Below are 20,681 nucleotides of genomic sequence, written 5' to 3' on the forward strand. Positions count from 1 at the left end.
GCTTCAGATGATCTGGAGTCTCAAGGAAGACATCAGACAGCAAAATCAGACAATGAAAGATCACTTCGACAATGAATTACATAAACAAATCCAAGAAGCAAAAGATCAACTATACAGGGAGATAGAGGTTATAAAAAACAAACAGAAATCCTAGAAATGCAGGAAGCAACAAACCAACTTAAAAACTCAATTGAGAATACTACCAGCAGAGTAGAACACTTAGAAGATAGAACATCAGACAATGAAGACAAAGTATTTAAACTTGAAAAGAACATAGACAGCTGAGCAAGACTGTTAAGAAACCATGAGCAGAACATCCAAGAAATATGGGATAACATTAAGAGACCAAACTTAAGACTCATTGGGATACAGGAAGGTATAGAGTTTCAAACCAAAGGAATGAGCAATCTATTCAATGAAATAATACGAGAAAACTTCCCAGACTTGAAGAATGAGACAGAATCCCAAATCCTAGAAGCCTAAAGGACGCCGAATGTGCAAATAAGAGATCCACACCTAGACACATTATAATGAAGATGCCCAACATACAGAATAAGGAGAGAATTTTACAAGCTACAAGAGAAAGGAAGCAGATTACATTTAGGGGTAAACCAATCAGGATAACAGCTGATCTTTCAACACAGACTCTGAAAGCTGGAAGATCCTGGAATAACATATTACAAACACTGAAAGAAAATGGGTTCCAACCAAGAATTGTGTATCCAGCGAAATTAAGCTTCAGGATGGAAGATGAAATTAAAACCTTCCATGATACACAAAAGTTAAAAGAATTTGCAGCTAGAAAACCATCTCTTCAAAACATCCTTGGCAAAACATTACAGGAAGAAGAAATGGAAAATAACAATGAAAACCAACAGTGGGAGGTAGTACAGTAAAGGGGGGGGGAAATAATCAAAGAGGAAAACAAACCATGTTTAGTAACATAAATAAACAAATATGGCTGGAAGAACAACCCATATCTCAATAACAACCCTAAATGTTAATGGCTTAAACTCACCAATTAAGAGACACAGGATAGTAGAATGGATCACAAAACAAGACCCAACAATATTCTGCCTACAGGAGACGCATTTGATAGGAAAAGACATACATAGACTGAAGGTGAAAGGTTGGGAAAAATCATATCACTCATATGGTCTTCGGAAACAAGCCGGTGTGTCCATACTCATATCAAATAAAATAGATTTCAAGCAAAAGTTAATCAAAAGGGATAAAGAGGGACACTACAAACTGATCAAGGGAACCATACACCAACAAGACATAACAATCATAAATATATATGCCCCAAACAATGGTGCAGCTATGTTCATCAAACAAACTCTTCTCAAATTCAAGAGTCTAATAGACCACCATACAATAATCATGGGAGACTTCAACACACCTCTCTCACCACTGGACAGATCTTCCAAACAAAAGTTGAATAAGGAAACTATAGAACTCAATAACACAATTAATAACCTAGACTTAATTGACATATATAGAATATACCACCCAACATCAAGCAGTTACACTTTTTTCTCAGCAGCACATGGATCCTTCTCAAAAATAGATCATATATTATGTCACAGGGCAACTCTTAGACAATATAAAGGAGTAGAGGTAATACCATGCATCTTATCTGATCATAATGGAATGAAACTGAAAATCAACGATAAAAGAAGGAAGGAAAAATCATGCATCACATGGAGAATGAACAATAGGTTACTGAATGATCAATGGGTTATAGAAGACATCAAGGAGGAAATTAAAAAATTATTAGAGATAAATGAAAACACAGACACAACATATCAGAATCTATGGGACACATTGAAAGCAGTTCTAAGAGGAAAATTCAATGCTTGGAGTTCATTCCTTAAAAAAAGAAAAAACCAACAAATAAATGATCTCATACTTCATCTCAAAATCCTAGAAAAAGAAGAGCAAAACAACAGCAAAAGAAGTAGAAGGCAAGAAATAATTAAAATCAGAGCTGAAATTAATGAAATCGAGACAAAAGAAACAATTGAAAAATTGACAAAACTAAAAGTTGGTTCTTTGAAAAAATAAATAAAATCGACAGACCCTTAGCCATGCTAGCGAAGAGAAGAAGAGAGAGAACTCAAATTACTAGCATATGGGATGAAAAAGGCAATATCACAACAGACACTTCAGAAATACAGAAGATAATCAGAAATTATTTTGAATCCTTATACTCCAATAAAATAGAAGATAGTGAAGGCATCGATAAATTTCTTAAGTCATATGATCTGCCCAGATTGAGTCAGGAGGATATAGACAACCTAAACAGACCAATATCAATTGAGGAAATAGAAGAAACCATCAAAAGACTACCAACTAAGAAAAGCTCAGGACCGGAGGGGTATACAGCAGAGTTTTACAAAACCTTTAAAGAGGAACTAATACCAATACTTTTCAAGCTACTTCAGGAAATAGAAAAAGAGGGAGAACTTCCAAATTCATTCTACGAGGCCAACATCACCCTGATTCCTAAACCAGACAAAGACACTTCAAAGAAAGAAAACTACAGACCAATATCTCTAATGAACCTAGATGCAAAAATCCTCAATAAAATTCTGGCGAATCGGATACAAAAACATATCAAAAAAATTGTGCACCATGATCAAGTAGGATTCATCCCTGGGATGCAAGGCTGGTTCAATATACGGAAATCAATAAATGTTATTCACCACATCAATAGACTTCAAAATAAGAACCATATGATCATCTCGATAGATGCGGAAAAAGCATTCGACAAAGTACAGCATCCCTTTATGTTCAAAACTCTAGAAAAACTAGGGATAACAGGAACATACCTCAATATTGTAAAAGCAATCTATGCTAAGCCTCAGGCTAGCATCATTCTGAATGGAGAAAAATTGAAGGCATTCCCTCTAAAATCTGGAACAAGACAGGGATGCCCTCTCTCACCACTTCTGTTCAACATAGTTCTCGAAACACTGGCCAGAGCAATTAGACAGACGAAAGAAATTAAAGGCATAAAAATAGGAAAAGAAGAACTTAAATTATCACTATTTGCAGCCGACTTGATTCTATACCTAGCAGACCCAAAAGGGTCTACAAAGAAACTATTAGAGCTAATAAATGAATTCAGCAAAGTGACAGGATATAAAATAAACACGCATAAATCAAAGGCATTCCTGTATATCAGCGACAAATCTTCTGAAATGGAAATGAGGACAACCACTCCATTCACAATATCCTCAACAAAAATAAAATACTTGGGAATCAACCTAATAAAAGAGGTGAAAGACTTATACAATGAAAACTACAGAACCCTAAAGAGAGAAATAGAAGAAGATCTTAGAAGATGGAAAAATATACCCTGTTCATGGATAGGCAGAACTAACATCATCAAAATGGCGATATTACCAAAAGTTCTCTACAGGTTTAATGCAATGCCAATCAAAATCCCAACGGCATTTCTTGTAGAAATAGAGAAAGCAATCATGAAATTCATATGGAAAAATAAAAGACCCAGAATAGCAAAAACAACGCTAAGCAGGAAGTGTGAATCAGGCGGTATAGCGATACCAGACTTCAAACTATACTACACAGCAATAGTAACAAAAACAGCATGGTACTGGTACCAAAACAGGCGGGTGGACCAATGGTACAGAATAGAGGACACAGAAACAAATCCACAAAACTACAACTATTTTATATTTGATGAAAGGGCTAAAAGCATGCAATGGAGGAAGGATAGCATCTTCAACAAATGGTGCTGGGAAAACTGGAAATCCATATGCAACAAAATGAAACTGAATCCCTTTCTCTCGTCATGCACAAAAGTTAACTCAAAATGGATCAAGGAGCTTGATATCAAATCAGAGACACAGCATCTGATAGAAGAAAAAGTTGGCTACGATCTACATACTGTGGGGTTGGTCTCCAAATTCCTCAATAGGACACCCATAGCACAAGAGTTAATAACTAGAATCAACAAATGGGACTTACTCAAACTAAAAAGTTTTTTCTCAGCAAAAGAAACAATAAGAGAGGTAATAGGGAGCCTACATCCTGGGAACAAATCTTTACTCCTCACACTTCAGATAGAGCCCTAATATCCAGAGTATACAAAGAACTCAAAAAATTAAACAATAAGATAACAAATAACCCAATCAACAAATGGGCCAAGGACCTGAACAGACACTTCTCAGAGGAGGACATACAATCAATCAACAAGTACATGAAAAAATTCTCACCATCTCTAGCAGTCAGATATGCAAATCAAAACCACCCTAAGATATCATCTCACTCCAGTAAGATTGGCAGCCATTAGGAAGTCAAACAACAAGAAGTGCTGGCGAGGATGTGGGGAAAAGGGTACACTTGTACATTGCTGGTGGGACTGCAAATTGGTGCGGCCAATTTGGAAAGCAGTATGGAGATTTCTTGGAAAGCTGGGAATGGAGCCACCATTTGACCCAGCTATTCCCCTTCTCGGTCTATTCCCTAAAGACCTAAAAAGAGCATGCTACAGGGACACTGGTACATCGATGTTCATAGCAGCACAATTCACAATAGCAAGACTGTGGAACCAACCTAGATGCCCTTCAATAGACGAATGGATAAAAAAATAATGTGGCATTTATACACAATGGAGTATTACTCTGCATTAAAAAATGACAAAATCATAGAATTTACAGGGAAATGGATGGCATGAGAGCAGATTATGCTAAGTGAAGCTAGCCAATCCCTAAAAAACAAATGCCAAATGTCTTCTTTGATATAAGGAGAGTAGCTAAGAACAGAGTAGGGATGAAGAGCATGAGAAGAAGATAAACATTAAACAGGGATGAGAGGTGGGAGGGAAAGGGAGAGAGAAAGGAAATTGCATGGAAATGGAAGGAGACCCTCAGGGTTATACAAAATTACATACAAGAGGAAGTGAGGGGAAAGGGGAAAAAATACAAGGGGGAGAAATGAATTACAGTAGATGGGGTAGAGAGAGAAGAGGGGAGGGGAGGGGAGGGGAGGGGGGACAGTAGAGGATAGGAAAGGCAGCAGAATACAACAGACACTAGTATGGCAATATGTAAATCAATGGATGTGTAACTGATGTGATTCTGCAATCTGTATATGGGGTAAAAATGGGAGTTCATAACCCACTTGAATCAAAGTGTGAAATATGATATATCAAGAACTATGTAATGTTTTGAACAACCAACAATAAAAATTAAAAAAAAAGAAATATTTTAGGTAAATTTCAGTTGAAATGATTAGTGTTTTACTTTTCTGTTTGAGTTTGTGGGTGTCAGTTCTAAAACTATCTGGACCTGGGACTTAAAATAATATAATCCTGGGCTGGGGTTGTGCCTCAGCGGTAACGTGCTCGCCTAGCGTACATGGGGCGCTGGGTTCGATCCTCAGCACCACATAAAAATAAAATAAAGATGTTGTGTCCACCGAAAACTAAAAAATAAATATTAAAAAAATGTATAATCCTTTAATTCATCTTAAAATTTCTTCTATTAAACTTTTTACTTTTCCTGGTCAATTTTGGCAAATGATATTCTTCCGGGAATGTGTTGCTAAAGAGGTGCATACAATGTCATTTATGCTAAGTTAGGAATTTCTCCTCAATTAATTTTGACTTTTCATTTAAATTTACCTCTTTGTTTTTTAAAATATTTTTTTAGTTATAGATGGACACAATATCTTTATTTTGTTTATTTATTTTTATGTCGTGCTGAGGATAAAACCCAGTGCCTCATATGTGCGAGGCAGGCGCTCTGCCACTGAGCCACAACCCCAGCCCCTACCTCTTTCTTTTCTAATTTATTTATTTATTTATTTTTTGATGAGTATATATCTGTGCTCACAATTTATTTTATAATAATAGAGGCATTTAAACTTATAAATATACCATCAAATATAGCATCTTTATTTCTAATTGTATTACAGAAAGTGAATAATAAACTATAATTTTTTTTTCAGTGCTGGAGATCGAGCCCAAGGCCTCATGCATTCTAGGCAAGCACTCTGCCACTGAGATATAACCTCAGTCCCTAAAATGTTTGCTTTTTATTTTTAAAAAATTTAGTATAGTTTTCTTTGTAAGAAAATGCTTGTTTGAGTTTTGTACATGTATAATGGATGAATAAAAAATTTATTTTAGTTTTACATCTTAAATAAAACTTGCTGTTTTTTTATGTTTTCTGTGTTCTTGATTTTAATTTTCTTAGATTATATGACAAAGGGCATGTGTAAATCTCACACTTTTTCTGTATGTGTTTAAATTATTTTCTTTCTATTATTTTAAAAAATACTTTAACTGCCATATGCTACATAAATATTTGGTGTAGGTAATATATAGGGTTAAAAATATTCTATTTAAAAAAAAAACAGATTAGACAGATCTGTATGTTTAGAAGTGCTTTTTATTTTAGATCAAAAGTAGTAAAACTGGTGGTCCAGAGTTTTGCAATATATATATATATATTTTTAAAAAATCACTTATGACAACATAATTAATAATCATCTAAGACAACCCTTAAAAGTTGATGGATCGGGGTTGGGTTGTGGCTCAGTGGTAGAGTGCTTGCCTGTCATGTGTGGGGCACTGGGTTCAATCCTCAGTACCACATAAAAATAAATAAATAAAATAAAGGTATTGTGTCCATCTACAATTAAAAAAAATTAAAAAGTTAATGGATCACAGAACTAGAAATAATTGAAAAAAAATTAAGATAAATAGAACACCTGTTGGAAATGGACCCCTATTCTAGAAGAACAACAACCATCTGGAGCTAAGGAGAGACTTCCCTTTGGATGGGGCATGGCCTGGTCCACCCTGGGCCAGTGGGTACATATGCATCTGTGCCAAGTACCATTCTATTTGTATTACAAATAAGAGTAACAATGTCTGGTATTTCAATTTATGGCCACTATTTAACATGGTCATAGTATTCAAATTAATTTTGATAATGTATGGAAGTTTCTTGGCATGGTGTTAAGAACAAATATTTAATATATGGTAACAGAAATTATTTTTAAATAGCTAACCTTGAATTGTGAACTAAACACTCTGGCATATAATCAAGTTATTTTCCATCTTTTTTTTTTTTTTTGCATTGGAATAGAGTATATATCTCATTGGAATTGTCTATTTCTTAAAGATTTGAAAAGCTGTATCAGTGACTCATCCACTTTAGGTATTTTTTTTTTTAATTTTACGGTCTATTGTGTGTGATCTTTGTGTGGTGGTAAACATTTTGATCATATCTATATTAGTTAATTTTTTTGGTCTACTCAAATTTTCTACTTGTCAATTTTAGCATTTTGTGTTTTAGTAGAAAGTCACACACTTTACTGACATTTCCAAATTCACTATATGTATTGTTTTATTATAATAGAAAAACCCATTGTCATATGCTATACTCACCCTGTTATTAGCAATTTGCTTTTTAATGAGGCTTAAAGAGATTTAAATATTTTTTAAAAGCAGCCCTTGGATTTATTTGATTTCATTATTTTGATGTTTTATAATATGTCTTTTATCTTATGTGTTAACCCTCAAGTTTCTTTCTCCCTATTTCCCATGTTTACTGTTTCCTTTTTAGAATTTAATTATTGAAATCTATCAGTTTAACCATGATTATTGCTTTGTTCAGATGTAAATGATTTTAGTATGCTGATCTTTTGTCTTCTAAATAGCTAATAATTGTATTACTGAAATGGTTTGAGCTTTAGTTTTTTGTACTTTCCATATAAAAGTGTACTCTCTTTTTAATTTTTAATTTTTTTTGGTTCCAGGGATTGAACTCAGAAGCACTCAACCATAGTCACATCCCCAGCCCTATTTTGTATTTTATTCAGAGACAGGGTCTCACTGAGTTGCTGAGCGCCTGCCTCGCCATTGCTGAGGCTGGCTTTGAACTTGCCATCTTCCTGCCTCAGGCTTCCTAGCCTCTGGGATTACAGGTGTGTGCCATCGCACCCGGCTACAGCCTGTTTTGAGTGCTACTGGCATTTTTGGTAAGTATTCCATGCACTTACTGATGTGAGTATACATTCTGTATGCAACATTAACTCCAGTGTTTATCTTAATTTTTCTGATCAATTACATTATTCATGTTTTCCTTGATTTTTATTGTTTACTTAATTTGCATGAATAATTTATATTATTCATGCTTTACTTTTTGTTAACTTGCTCTACAATTTACTAGAGCCAGATTTTAAAAAATCTCCCACTAGAAATGCTGCTCTCTTAAAGACTTGCAGAACTGTTTCCCCTGATTTTTCTTCTTATTCAGCATATAAAGTTTCACTAATCTTAGGTTTTATTTATTATAAATCAGTATTTTTTCCTGCTTTTGAAATGGTTCTGTAATAGTCCAGTTGTTTCTAATCTTCATTTGGCAACGTATTAATGGACTCTTGTGTTGTTTAAAGGCATGGACATCCTCCTGTGCCCTTTTCATATCCTAAGTGTTTACAGGTCATACATTTATTTTTACTTTGATTTTTTTTCACCCATCAACTTCTTTATATATCATCTTCTCTCGCTTGTGTTCTGTTTCTTTGAAATTGCCCTATTATCTCTGCTTTTCCCCTAATGTTGCCTTCCATTAATCATATCTGTACATGTGAATATCTATTTTCTCTGTAAAGCCCTGAAATTTATTTTTCCCTCTGGGAAATTTCTTGGTATCATTAAAAAAAAAATCTGTATCCTCATTCTTTTGTATCTTGAAAAATGATCTGAATTTCTTTTCCCATGATCATCTCATCATATTTAATATTTTCCCCCTGAGGAGTGAGAGATTGGCTTCATCCTCCATAATGCTTTATCATTTTTTTCTTGCCTGTGAGAACTTAATTTTGTTTTTTGCCTTTGCCTGATTAGAAATCTTTGACAGTATTTTTACCATTGACATTCTCTCAAACCCCTCCTAACCCCTACAGCACCATCTAATTCTTGTTAGTTTACTGGGTTCAGTTGTCAGTTTTACTGGCTCCTACACACTGACTCTAAATATTTGCATCTTGTTCCTTTTTTATTCGGTTCCAGATACATCAACTCTTGATTACAAAACCCATCTCAGTAAAGGCCTTTTGTAACGACACAAAGAAATGTTCTGAAGGCTTCCTGTTTTTCTGGGACCGGAGGAGACTTGGGAAGAGACCCATGGACATTTAGAAATCCTATCCTTTCTTCTGATGACTCATATCTGCCTTGAATCTTCCAATAAAAAACTCATCCTCCCATCTGCACCTTTGCATTTCTCATAAGCTCACACTTACACACACATTTCTCCTCTTTTTTACCAGGAGCTTCAAATTATTCTGTTTGGATAGTCTTTTAGAAATCTTATGCCCAATTCTGATTATTTCACAGCCTACACAGACCTCCCATTGTCTGATTACTAGCTATTTATATTTTTCTGTTTGTATTTTAATCCACATGTGTGATATTCCTTCACATATCAGAGATTGTCCCTAAACTCTCCTACTCCCTACATTCTCATTTCATGTCTCTTTCTCAAGCTTGTAATTCTTTTTCTTCCTTCCAGTATTTTTAATGGTTTTTGGTATGAGGGTGAATCCACGGTTATCTCATTAAATATTCTTTGTCTTATTGTACTGAGTTTCTTCCTTTCCTCCATCCCTCTCCCTCTGTCTAATCTTTCGGTGGACTCCATGCAACATTCTGTCCTGTGGGCAGAAGAGCTTATCGGTATCAACTCTTGACCATTCCCACTTGAATTTCTACTTGAATGGACTTTTTCTCTTTAGTTGCCACACTAGTTTCTCTCTCCCTATTCTCTGGAATGCATCTATGTTACTTCCGTTCATTTATTTATTTTCCAGTGTCTGCTTTTGTCAGCCCACCCTTTTTCTTCCAGCCCTGGAGGCTCCTTGTCTATATGCCATGGTTACTAGTTTATCTCTCACTTGGTGGCTTATTTCACAGAAGGAGACCCTTGTGGTATCTGACATATCCTTATGGTATATGACAATATAAATTTAGCCATCTAAGCCACAGAGCTTATCTATTAGCCTACTTATATATTGCCAACTCTTGATTGACTTTGTTCTTCTCACACAGGACCACTCTCCAAATGTAACATTAGAGGTAGATGATTTCTTGAATTACATGTAAAATGACTCCTTGAACATCCTAATCTTCCTTAGCAGCCTGAAGTGCAAGTATTTGAAAGTTGATTAACCTCAGCTCTGACTTTTTAGACTGAGATCCTCAAAGGCATGGACTTTGACAGACTACACATCCCTAGAGCCATATCTTTAGAGTTGCTGTCAGGAATGAACACACCCATCCTGTTCCCGTTACTCTGCACCATACCACAACAGGCTGCTAGGCTAAAAGAGACTTCTGTGTTCATCTAAGCACCAATCACACCAAGTCATCTGAATCCTGGGCATAACACAGTACCTGACTTTGCAATTAAATACATGTCTTCTGCTCAAATCAGACATGTATCTCCTTAGGAGTTCATCACTTTCCAAAAGAATGAGGCTCAATCAGCCAGGAAGCATTTGCATTTGCAATTTGTAGGTTGTTTGAAGCATTAAGATTCTAATACATTTTCCTCCTGAATAATGGATAGTTTTAAAAATAGAAATTAGCTCAATGGGAAGCCTCTCTGATAAGGAATTTGACAGGAATTTAAAACTGCTAAATTTCAATCCTGAGCAGAGGGTCCTATACGCTGTAATCATTTATTACGTGATCTTCTCAAACAATATACAAGGCCTATTTTCTAAAAAGTGGATTTCTATCAGTTAATGGGTAATAGCAATTTACTAATATATTAAATATATGTATATATTTATGAATCACTTGGGTCTATGTTTTGCCAATATCTACGAAATGCAGTTACTTACAAGTTAAAACCGTGTAGTGGAAGAAGAGCTTCTTGCATTTTCGAACTTTTTCCTCCAAATGACCTATGTGATTAGGTCATAATGTAATACATGCTTTGGGCCTTATTATTATTGGTGTGTGTTGGGATGTGACTGTATCAAGAAATCAAACATATGGATTTGGTATTCTCTTTTTCTTGCTTCCATGTGTTGTAAATGACACTGTTCCCCTGTGTTTTCTTCTTCCTTATGGTACACAACAGTTACCTCTGTTCTATACTCCCAGTCATTGATTTTCCCCTTGTGGCCCTGACTCTTCTTCATATTTATGGTCCATGCTTACCCTTAAACCATTTCTGGTCATTATGTGTAATAACCGATTTAATTTATTCTGGCTCTTTTGACTTGGACCTGGTGCTAGCCCAGGCACTGATTTCCCCCAGTATTCTCTTAGAATACCCCCGACAATAGAACATTGTACAGGATTTGCCAGTGAAACATCCCTCTGAAAGTTCGTAGGGCATGGAGATTGAGGTAGTCCTGAGACAGACATTGATCTGGAATTTAGAGTAAAATTACGACATTAACCCTCTATAACACTTTTTGGGGGGCGTATTTCCAAATTTTACAACATGCAAATAAAGTCAAAAAGTTGACAAAGAATATGATTTCTTCTCAGGCAAATAAAAACTTGGGAGTTTCTCTACAATGGAAAAATGCCAGTTTAAAGCCTGCTGGAAACCTGGATTAAATTCATTTGAGCTGTACTTATCAAAATAGGGTCATGAAGAAATACATATTTTCCACTGTTCCTTCTTAAGTCCCCACGATTTAGTGAAAAAATTTAGACTTAACTCTTTTTATAACCAAAATGACCAGAATGGGAAAAAAATTCAAAGGATTTCAGTCAGTTAGTCCAGTGACAGGGAATCCTGATGGAAGTATCTGGAAAGGCAGGTCTTACACATTGCTCCCTAAGATCATGAGAGGTGTTCTCCAGAAGTTTTAATTCCTTGGCAGCTCTGGCTGAGTTAGTTAACCTAGGAGTGAAGCTGGATGTGGTAGGTCACTTACAGCAATGCATTTTTCCACAGGGTTGCAGAGAGCCAATGTTAAGCAGCATCTGACTTCTGGCTTCCACACTCAATGCAACTTCTTTTAAATACATGTTGAAACCTATAGGCTAACTGTTTGGATTTGGCAGATATCTTTAGGACAAGAATCTAATACAGAGAAAATTATACCTCAGATTTTATATTGCTTTTGGAAGAAAGAATATAAATTACAAAGTAATAGGATCCCAATTAAGGTAGATTTATGTTAATTCCAAGAGTCCAGAACGTGAATTTCGGTAAGCTGGTTTTAATCAAGGTACTAGCTAAGTGACCTTAGGCATACAAACTTAAGTTTTTGAGATAGGAATCCTTGTAGTTGAGAAAATTAAGGTTTATAGAATTTAAATAACTTTGCTAGCATCACAATGCTGCTATGTTATAGTGGTTGTTAGATAGGAATACGCAAAATTAAAATTATACCATGCAGTCTCAAATGTTACTGGAATTCTTCTGATATCCAGGAATAAATTGCAGAACATCATCAATTTATACCTTGGGTTTTTTTGAATGGGTATTTATTTTGGTATTTTTTTCTGAAACTTTTCTAGTATCTCAACATACCTGGCACATAATAGGGTCTTTTTAAAAATTTTTATTTGTTATTTTTAGTTATACAAGATAGTAGAATCTATTTTGATATATTTACACGAACATAGAATAGGTTCTCCTTTTATAATTATAACTTCACTTTTTTTTTGTAATTTTAGTTGTAGATGGACACAATAACTTTATTTATTTTTATGTGGTGCTGAGGATCGAACCCAGTGCCCTACATGTGCAAAGCAAGCACTCCACTACTGAGCTATAACCCCAGCTCATTAATAGGTTCTTAATAATATGTGCAGAATCAATAATTAAAGGATTTGCTGTTAAGGAAAGGCCAATTAGTCTCTGTATTGCTTGACCACGTAAACATCAAGATGAACATAATTTGTAGGGGAAAAAGATTTTAACATGTTGGATCCAGTTTCAAGGTCAACTGAAAGGGGAACTAAAAATGCCAGCTAGTGCCAAAGAATAATCACAAATAGAATGGGTATTGGCTCAATAAATAATGATAATCAAATATCCAGGTCAAGAAAAATGGATAAAAGTATAGATAATTAGGTGGGTCTATCCTTTGCTGGTGTGAGAATAGATGCAAGGGATTGTCAGCTTCTTGAGAGCAGGACCCTCTATTTTTTACTCTTTGTGTCTCAAGTTGAGGGTTTTTTCTACTTAATATTAGCAAATTTCAATAAATGTTTGGATGAATAAATGAATTAATTATTTCTTGCTTCATAGAACTCTTGCAGGATACAGAAATGAAGTTCAGAAGCTGTTTGAAGAAGAAAGTCAGGATTTCACATCCCTCTTAGAAGCTCAAATAACTATCAGGATTATAATTACTTAGGCAAATGGTCAGGGACTTTTTTCAGGCCAAGGATAAGGGGTATTTACTGGGGTCTATACTCTTAGAAATTTAAAGGGTAAGTGCCCTTGACCTGACTATGAGTAACCCATGAAGGTCTTTCTCTAAGAACAATGGATTCATTAGCAACCAGGGCCTTCAGATCAGTAGGTACAAATCTTATTCCTAGGAACAGCAGGTAAATCCTCAAAATTTGTTCATTTTTATAAGTTTAGTGTTCATGGTACAGGAAGGAGGGAAATGTGGGCAAGGCTGAAATTAATTTTGTGAAATAAAAATAATTTTTGTATCCTAATGGTTTTAAAATTTATTTTCAAGACTTTTCTACTCTCTCATTTTATTTGGTTAATTTGTTACAAGACTATAATTTTATAAATGTGTCATGGCTAATGTTCTGCCATTCTGCTGATGTCTACTGTGCTTATGATGCAAACCCTTTTGTGTAGCATAAAAAACCCCGAGTACTATGCTGTCAAATTAATTACTTTTCCAGAATCTTCTCAAATTCTCTTCATATGCAATTAATGCTCCAACAGTACTAATTTTCCTTTTCTGGTCTTGAAAAATCCGCATATGACATTTTCCTTGCCTGTCCATTTGCTCCAAACCTGAAAAATCAAAGTCCATCACCAAATGTCTAAGAAGAGTTAGTTATTTCTTTCTCTGTGTTTCTGAACAAATTTTTATTTTTATTTTGGTATTGAAGATTGAATCCAGGGTTGCTTAACCACACAGCTACATTCCAGCCCTTTTAATTTTTTATTTTGAGACAGGGTCTTGCTAAGTTCCTATGGCTACCCTCACACTTGGGATCCTCTACCTCAGCCTCTTGACTCTCTGGAGTCAAGAGTGTGCCACCATGCCTGGCCACATCTCTATTCTTAAAAATCACACATCGAATTGTTTATAACTCTTGCTTACTTTTAAACCTCATGTGTTAGATTGTCAACTCCAAAAATGGCAAGATTTGAGTCTTTATTTTATTGACTCCTCCCTAGTTCAACAAATGGTCATTGGTTGGACAGATGCATCCTGACATGTGCATTTATGGAAGAATTATCAGAATAATGTGCCAGCTATACTGGCTCCAAATAATTAACATTTAGTAAAGCAACTTGTAAAGAAATTATTAAATATCCCACAAGAAACTGGGTCCCCAAACAGTTTTTGTACATTTAGTTATGATGGACATTTACTCTGGCATGCAGGGAACTGGGAAGAATAAAATCTTTTATACCTGTAATTATGTCTATGTACTCTGCCATTAGAAATGATTTTTCTAGTCTAAAAGCCTATACTGAAAATGCCATGTTTTTGGTGATTCTGTTAACATTTTAAAATGTTAACAATACTGTCAGCCCAAACTAAAAATGACTGTGTGAGAAATGAAAGCTTGCATAACTCTGACATGGCTCATTATCCTCCCGGTTTTTATTATGCAGTGAGGTAGTGGGGTCAGCCTCACAAAATTTAGAAACAATTAAGAAAATTACTATATGCAGATGTGACTTATGGACTGAGAATAACTAACTTTCTAAAAGATTGAATTAAACCAAATAAATAAGGATGATGAAAGATCCACAGATGTTTCATGGCTTAAGGCAGATTTTAAGTTATTCATTATAAAGACTCCTTCCAGGGTTTCACCCACTTCCCTTGACCCTTTCCTGAACACTTTGAAAGTTTCTCTTTGACTGCATTCCTCAGGGAGTTTAAGAAGTCCCAGGCATAGTTTCTGAAGTTCTTTGAGTTCATTTCTCAAACACATCTATGGGGATGAAAATATTGTCACTGACCCTAATACGTTGTGAATTGCTGCTGGGTTCCAAACTTCACACTCTTCTTTCACAGTTTTCAAAATTTGTGGAATAAAAATGTGGAAATAATCATGATGAGGTTAGAGATAATCCACTAACTTAACATTCCACACACATACAAAAATAAAAAAAAAGAAAGAAAGAAAGAAAAAGAAAAAGAAAAAAGGGAAAAAAAGATAACCAGACAGTACTATCTATGTAAGAAAAAAAATGTTTATAATTTAGATACTATTTTTCTACCAACTATCCATTTTCTTCTACAGCAACAGAAAATTTAGGATATGCATATAATAGTAAGTTTCCTTTCCTTCTTCCTTTGTCAATAAATATCTATTAAGTGCCTGCTGCATGCTAGGTTTTGGATTGGGCTGAATCATACTGTCTCCACTTAATAGAATTTATATTCTAATTCAGAAGTAAGACACAGAGACAAATAATGGTGACAGAGTAGAGTAAGTGCCATCATGTACTTTCAAAGTGCAGAGGATCCTTGTGGAAAGAGGCCCGTCATTTTGATATAAACTACATCTTGGGGAACCAGATATATTGGTTGATCTTGATAAAATGAATCCCTAAGATATATGCAACCTAAGTCAACAAATATTCTTTGTTTAGGATCCACACAGAATCATTTTTCTTGTGTTCTTCATTTTACATGAGGACAGAAAGATGGTAAACAACTTAATGTAGCTTTCACTAGTGGTTTTTCTTGTCTGTTGTTTGTGATTCTCTTTCCAAAATAATGCCTGTTTGAAATTATAAATCAAAGCTTTGCTTATATGTTTTCTGTGAAGGGGAATGTTTCTTTTCTTAGATAAAATCCTGAGCTTCAGTTATCTATAAAGAGTAGATTAAACTGGACAGCAATTGTAAAATAGAATAGGCATAGACTTTAATCTTATGGAGATTCAAAGGTAATATCGAGAAATGGAAAGTTCTGATGATGATAGAACATCTAATTTTATCATTGACAGATTTTTAAGAAATAAAAGTCTGAATTATTTTATATTTTATCAACAACATTCTGAAAGGAGTTTGTAGATTTTGCTTAGTCTTATATTTGGCATTTAGCATGTTGCCTTGAATATGGTAGTACCCAATCCACAAATGTAAAATTAAATGTAAAATTCTGAGGCTCCCCCTGAACTTTTATTCTTTAAAGGCAAGACTCTATGAGGTCGTCTTGTGTTTCTTTGTATTGTCAACTGTCATTGTTCTAAGAGGACTGCCTAAAAGCAGGGCCTAGACTACAGGTGAACTCTCACCTCTGGAATACCAATAATTCTCTGACTTGGCATCTCTGACCATAGGTGATCCTTTATCAGAAGAAAATCTAGGCCCCTACAAAATATCTTCTTTTCCCAGGTATTATGAAAATCATTTCCATATGACGGGTTACTCTTTATTTTAAATAAGCTGTTTCATTCTAGCTTTGGAGTCAGTTTGAGGTACTAAGCAGAAAGGTGCCTAATTTGAATATATGTATGTGTAATTATTTATGTCCCAAATAATAAATAATAATTGCTAAAAATAAAAAAAAATACTCTGATGGAATTCATAGATCTATCTTCCTATCTATCTATGAAGCCATTTATCTATAATATATTCCAATTCCATGGGTCACAGGATCCAGTGCTATATCCATTTTATCCATAAATTGATACAAAACATAAGAAACTAAGACTGAGCAAAGTTGAGTAACTTGATTAGGTAATGGAAGTAGCAAGTCACAGAGCTAAAATTCAAACTCAGTCTAACTCTAGATTCTGTCTTTAATCTTTATAACTGTTCTAAGTATCAAGGCCTGGGGGCAGAGAGAAAAGTAGATTTCCTGCTTGAGTAATTTTTTCTTCTTTATATATTTAGAAAGTTTTTTAAGCCTATCTATATGAAAAAGAATAGGCAGGAAAGAAATAGTTTTATTTAGTTACCATGAGTCCATACGGTGTTAGGTACTTTTAATGTTAATTAAGGTTCTTTAATGTTAATAAGGGTGTCATTATTATTCTCTATCCAGCTAGTTAGAAAACTAAGGCTCAGAGGTTTTAAATAACTTGCCCAAACCAATGGTGAGTAAGGGGTTAAACCAAGGTCTAAAGGCAAGACGGAGTACTCGCTGTCACATTGGTACATAAAATTACAGCTGATAAATGAATATACTAACCTTATGTAACTGGAAGCACTTTCAGAAATATTACTAGAGTTTGAGACTACTCAGAATCATAGGGGACAGAGAGGAAAATTTTACTTCCTCTCATGGCCCTTGAATCCTACCTTGATAAATATTGTCCTGAAGTGAGATTTGTAGTTTTCACTTCCATGCAGTTCATCGTGCTGGGAAGGAGAGCAAGTTCTGGCTGGATCATGGTGGCGGTGGCTACTGCTCTTGCGACCAGTTCCATGGCATCTTGCACATAGTGCTCAAACACTGACTGTGTAGTTTTTCCATGAGCAATGAGCCCTAAGGGTAGACCTTCTGTCCTCAGTTCCTCCACATTCTGGGAATCTCCCAGCACCCAATGAAGCTCAAGGGGTGTTACCCCGAACTGGGTGGTAATTTCAAATATCTGCCGGATACTCTCCATGTCGCAGCCAAACATCACCATTGTGGGTGTGCTGTTCTTAACGCTCTCGAGTTGGACCTGCAGGAAGCTCAAGAGGTCCTTGGTGGAGGAGAGGTTAGCCGTGATGTTGATGATAGACCCGAGGTGGAACTTGGAATTGTTCTGGGTGAGGAGGAGGAAGTCAGTGATGTTCCAGTCTTCCTGGCACAGCAACAAGCTAAAATTGTACCAGTTGTTCATGGTCAGGATTGAGACAGTGACATCAGCATCAGAACTTAATGAATTTTCTAAACTCAGTTGTAGGTGAAGGGGATTCTGTATTTAAAGATATGAAAAAGAAGAATTAGAAAGCATTGGCCAAAGACTGTAACACTGGGTACTTTTCTGCTTTCCTATGAGGCTAAATTCTTTATTTTTCCCTGTGGTATTCAGATACTTCTGTGATAAAATTCCCATACTTTTGGAAAATATGCTTTCTATCTGAGGGAGACATTGATTCCTAACACCTTATTTCCTGACAATTTTTGCTATGAACACCAGAGGACAGATGGTTCTTGGCCTAAATTCAAGAGGTGGCACACCAAGCATTTGGTCTTTGATTTTTATAAGGCTCATCATCCTTATAGGCAGTTCTTAGATTTCTGCTAATAACTCATTTTTTAAGGTTTCAGGTGAGATAATTATAGAAATTACTTTTACTTTCTTTAAAAACTAATAGAAAAACCTTTTCTTCTTCTTTTTCTTCCCTCCCTTTTTCCCAAAGAAATCTTAACACAGCATAAGTTCTTACATAAGGAAGTAGGGAAGATGAATGGACCATAGTTCCCTAAATTTCTAGACCCTTGAGTGAAGCACTTCTAATATATATGGAGTTATTAGCAATAGTGTTTCAAGATCAATATGTGTTTCAAGATCAAGTATGATGTTGAAGGCTTGATTATATTTCTGTATCTACTAAGCCTGGATTCTTGACGTGAAATGTAAAATGTGTGCAATTAAACACATTGATGTAGCTTCTATCACAATTCCTTCTATTTATAGAACTCATCAATTCAATGGGGGAAGAGTATCTGGTTTAAAAAGTCACAAATTATTAATCATATGGATGAAGTATAATTGGTCTTCCAGTATTAATAAATATGTGGACTATTCTTCCCAAGAGCAGACATTTGACACATTTATCCTTTAACAATGGCAGTCTGAGAATGTTTATAACAATGCCTTGTATATATTGTAGAATAAATATTGGTGAAGTTGAACTAAGTATGTTCGAATTGGGAGTTATTGGAATATTTGTGAGACCTTACCAAACATTTGGGTCAATAATACATGTTCAACAAATGAAGAGGGTTTTCTCAGTTAAATTTTAAGCCCTTGTATAAAATGAAAGTGGCATGCCCCCCTCAAAAAAAAAACTAAAAAACAAAAAAAAACAATGTGTAGCAAGAAACAGAGCTACGGTTGTAGCTTAGGGTAGAACACCTGCCTAGCATAGATGAGGTTCAATTCCTACACTGCAAAAAAAGAGGAAAAAAAGAAAAGAATTTGAGTTGAACTTTGAGCACTGAAAGGTTTTGACTTGGGTATAATGAAGGAAGGGATGCTAAGGGTGTCTACAAGAGGAAAAGTATGATCACAGGCAGAAAATGAGAGCACTCATGAGGGTAGATAGGATAGGGGTTTTAAGTATATTCTGAAAATTTGACTTTTGTCCCCACAAATTCAGCTTTTTTTTTTTTTGTACTTGGATTGAACTCAGGGGCTCTTTACTGTGGAGTTTCATTGCCAGTCTTATTTCTTTTGAGGAAAGTTCTAAGTTGCTGAAGCTGACCTTAATACTTGCTGTTCTCCTGCCTCAACCTCCTCAACTTCCCACTGAAGGTCTCTGGGAATGCAGTCCTGTGCCACCACAGCAGCCTAAAATAAACCTCTGAGCAAGGCTCCTGATGGTAAAAGTGGTTTGGTGAGGGTGATCTATGGGAGATTTAACAAGAAGGGAGAAGCAAGGCCTCCAGGATATCAACTAGGTGCTGAATGTTTAAACTGGAAACTCCTGCTGGTGATGGCAGGGAGGGCAATGAGAAAGGTCTTTCAAATTGAAAAGGATTTATGGACAAAATCAAATGTAAGAAGCAAAAGAGAGGATGGTATCAACACTCAGGAGTCAGTATTCACAAGGTAGCTCCTAGTCTCCAGGCCAAGATGCCAGAGAAGATCTGGAGGTGAGAGGAATGCAAGTTTCACTTCCTCTTTCCTCCTTTTGATGCATATAAGTTGCTCCAGAGAGTTCTTTCTGTTCTCTTTTAGCTTTCTCCTTTTCCCCTCTTCCTTTTCTTTAATTCTCTTCCAACACAAGAGAACAATGGAAGGCAAGCTCTACATTTAGCTGGCAGGAACAAATTATTCCCAACTATTTTCTTGGCTTCAGCTCCCTAGTTTGTGGCCAGTTTTGTTTTGTTTTCTAAAATGCACATAAGACCATATCATTTTCTAGTACTGCAACCTCTGAATTACCCACTGGATAAATTTCACAATCAATAGTATGGCATAGGGGTCACCCCTACCTCAGTACTAGCTTTATTTCCAACATTGCGTGTGTGCTGTAGAAGAGCAGAATATGCCACTCCAAAGCACGTCCCTTTGGTGTAAAGATTATTTTGAAAAAAACCTGCAGACAAGAGGAGAAGCTCTGAGAGCAGAGCAGAAGTTAGCTTCTATATGGGGAAATTTACATCTATGAAGGAAACCTTCATTTATGAAAGTTCTCCTTTTCTGTAGCAGGAAGAGAAGGATGAGTCAATAGAGAAGGTAGCATAAATCTATATAGTGATGCTTACTCATATTTATTGTGCTTTTCCTGGCTATTTTCCTATTACCTGGCTATCTCCTTAGCCACCTTCTATCT

The 20,681-nt window shown here is 35.5% G+C and overlaps 1 protein-coding gene across 1 annotated transcript in view; it reads right to left on the reverse strand.

Moving 5' to 3' along the window:
- Grin3a (glutamate ionotropic receptor NMDA type subunit 3A) overlaps nt 1-20,681 on the reverse strand; it is a 179,727-nt gene that overhangs the window by 114,709 nt on the left and 44,337 nt on the right. Inside the window, exon 2 of the mRNA XM_071600459.1 lies at nt 17,487-18,091. Within this exon, the coding sequence (XP_071456560.1) occupies nt 17,487-18,091 (605 nt within the window). The remainder of the gene's footprint in view (nt 1-17,486; nt 18,092-20,681) is intronic.

This window comes from Marmota flaviventris, chromosome 13, assembly GCF_047511675.1.
Source record: "Marmota flaviventris isolate mMarFla1 chromosome 13, mMarFla1.hap1, whole genome shotgun sequence".
NCBI classification, from domain to species: domain Eukaryota; kingdom Metazoa; phylum Chordata; class Mammalia; order Rodentia; family Sciuridae; genus Marmota; species Marmota flaviventris.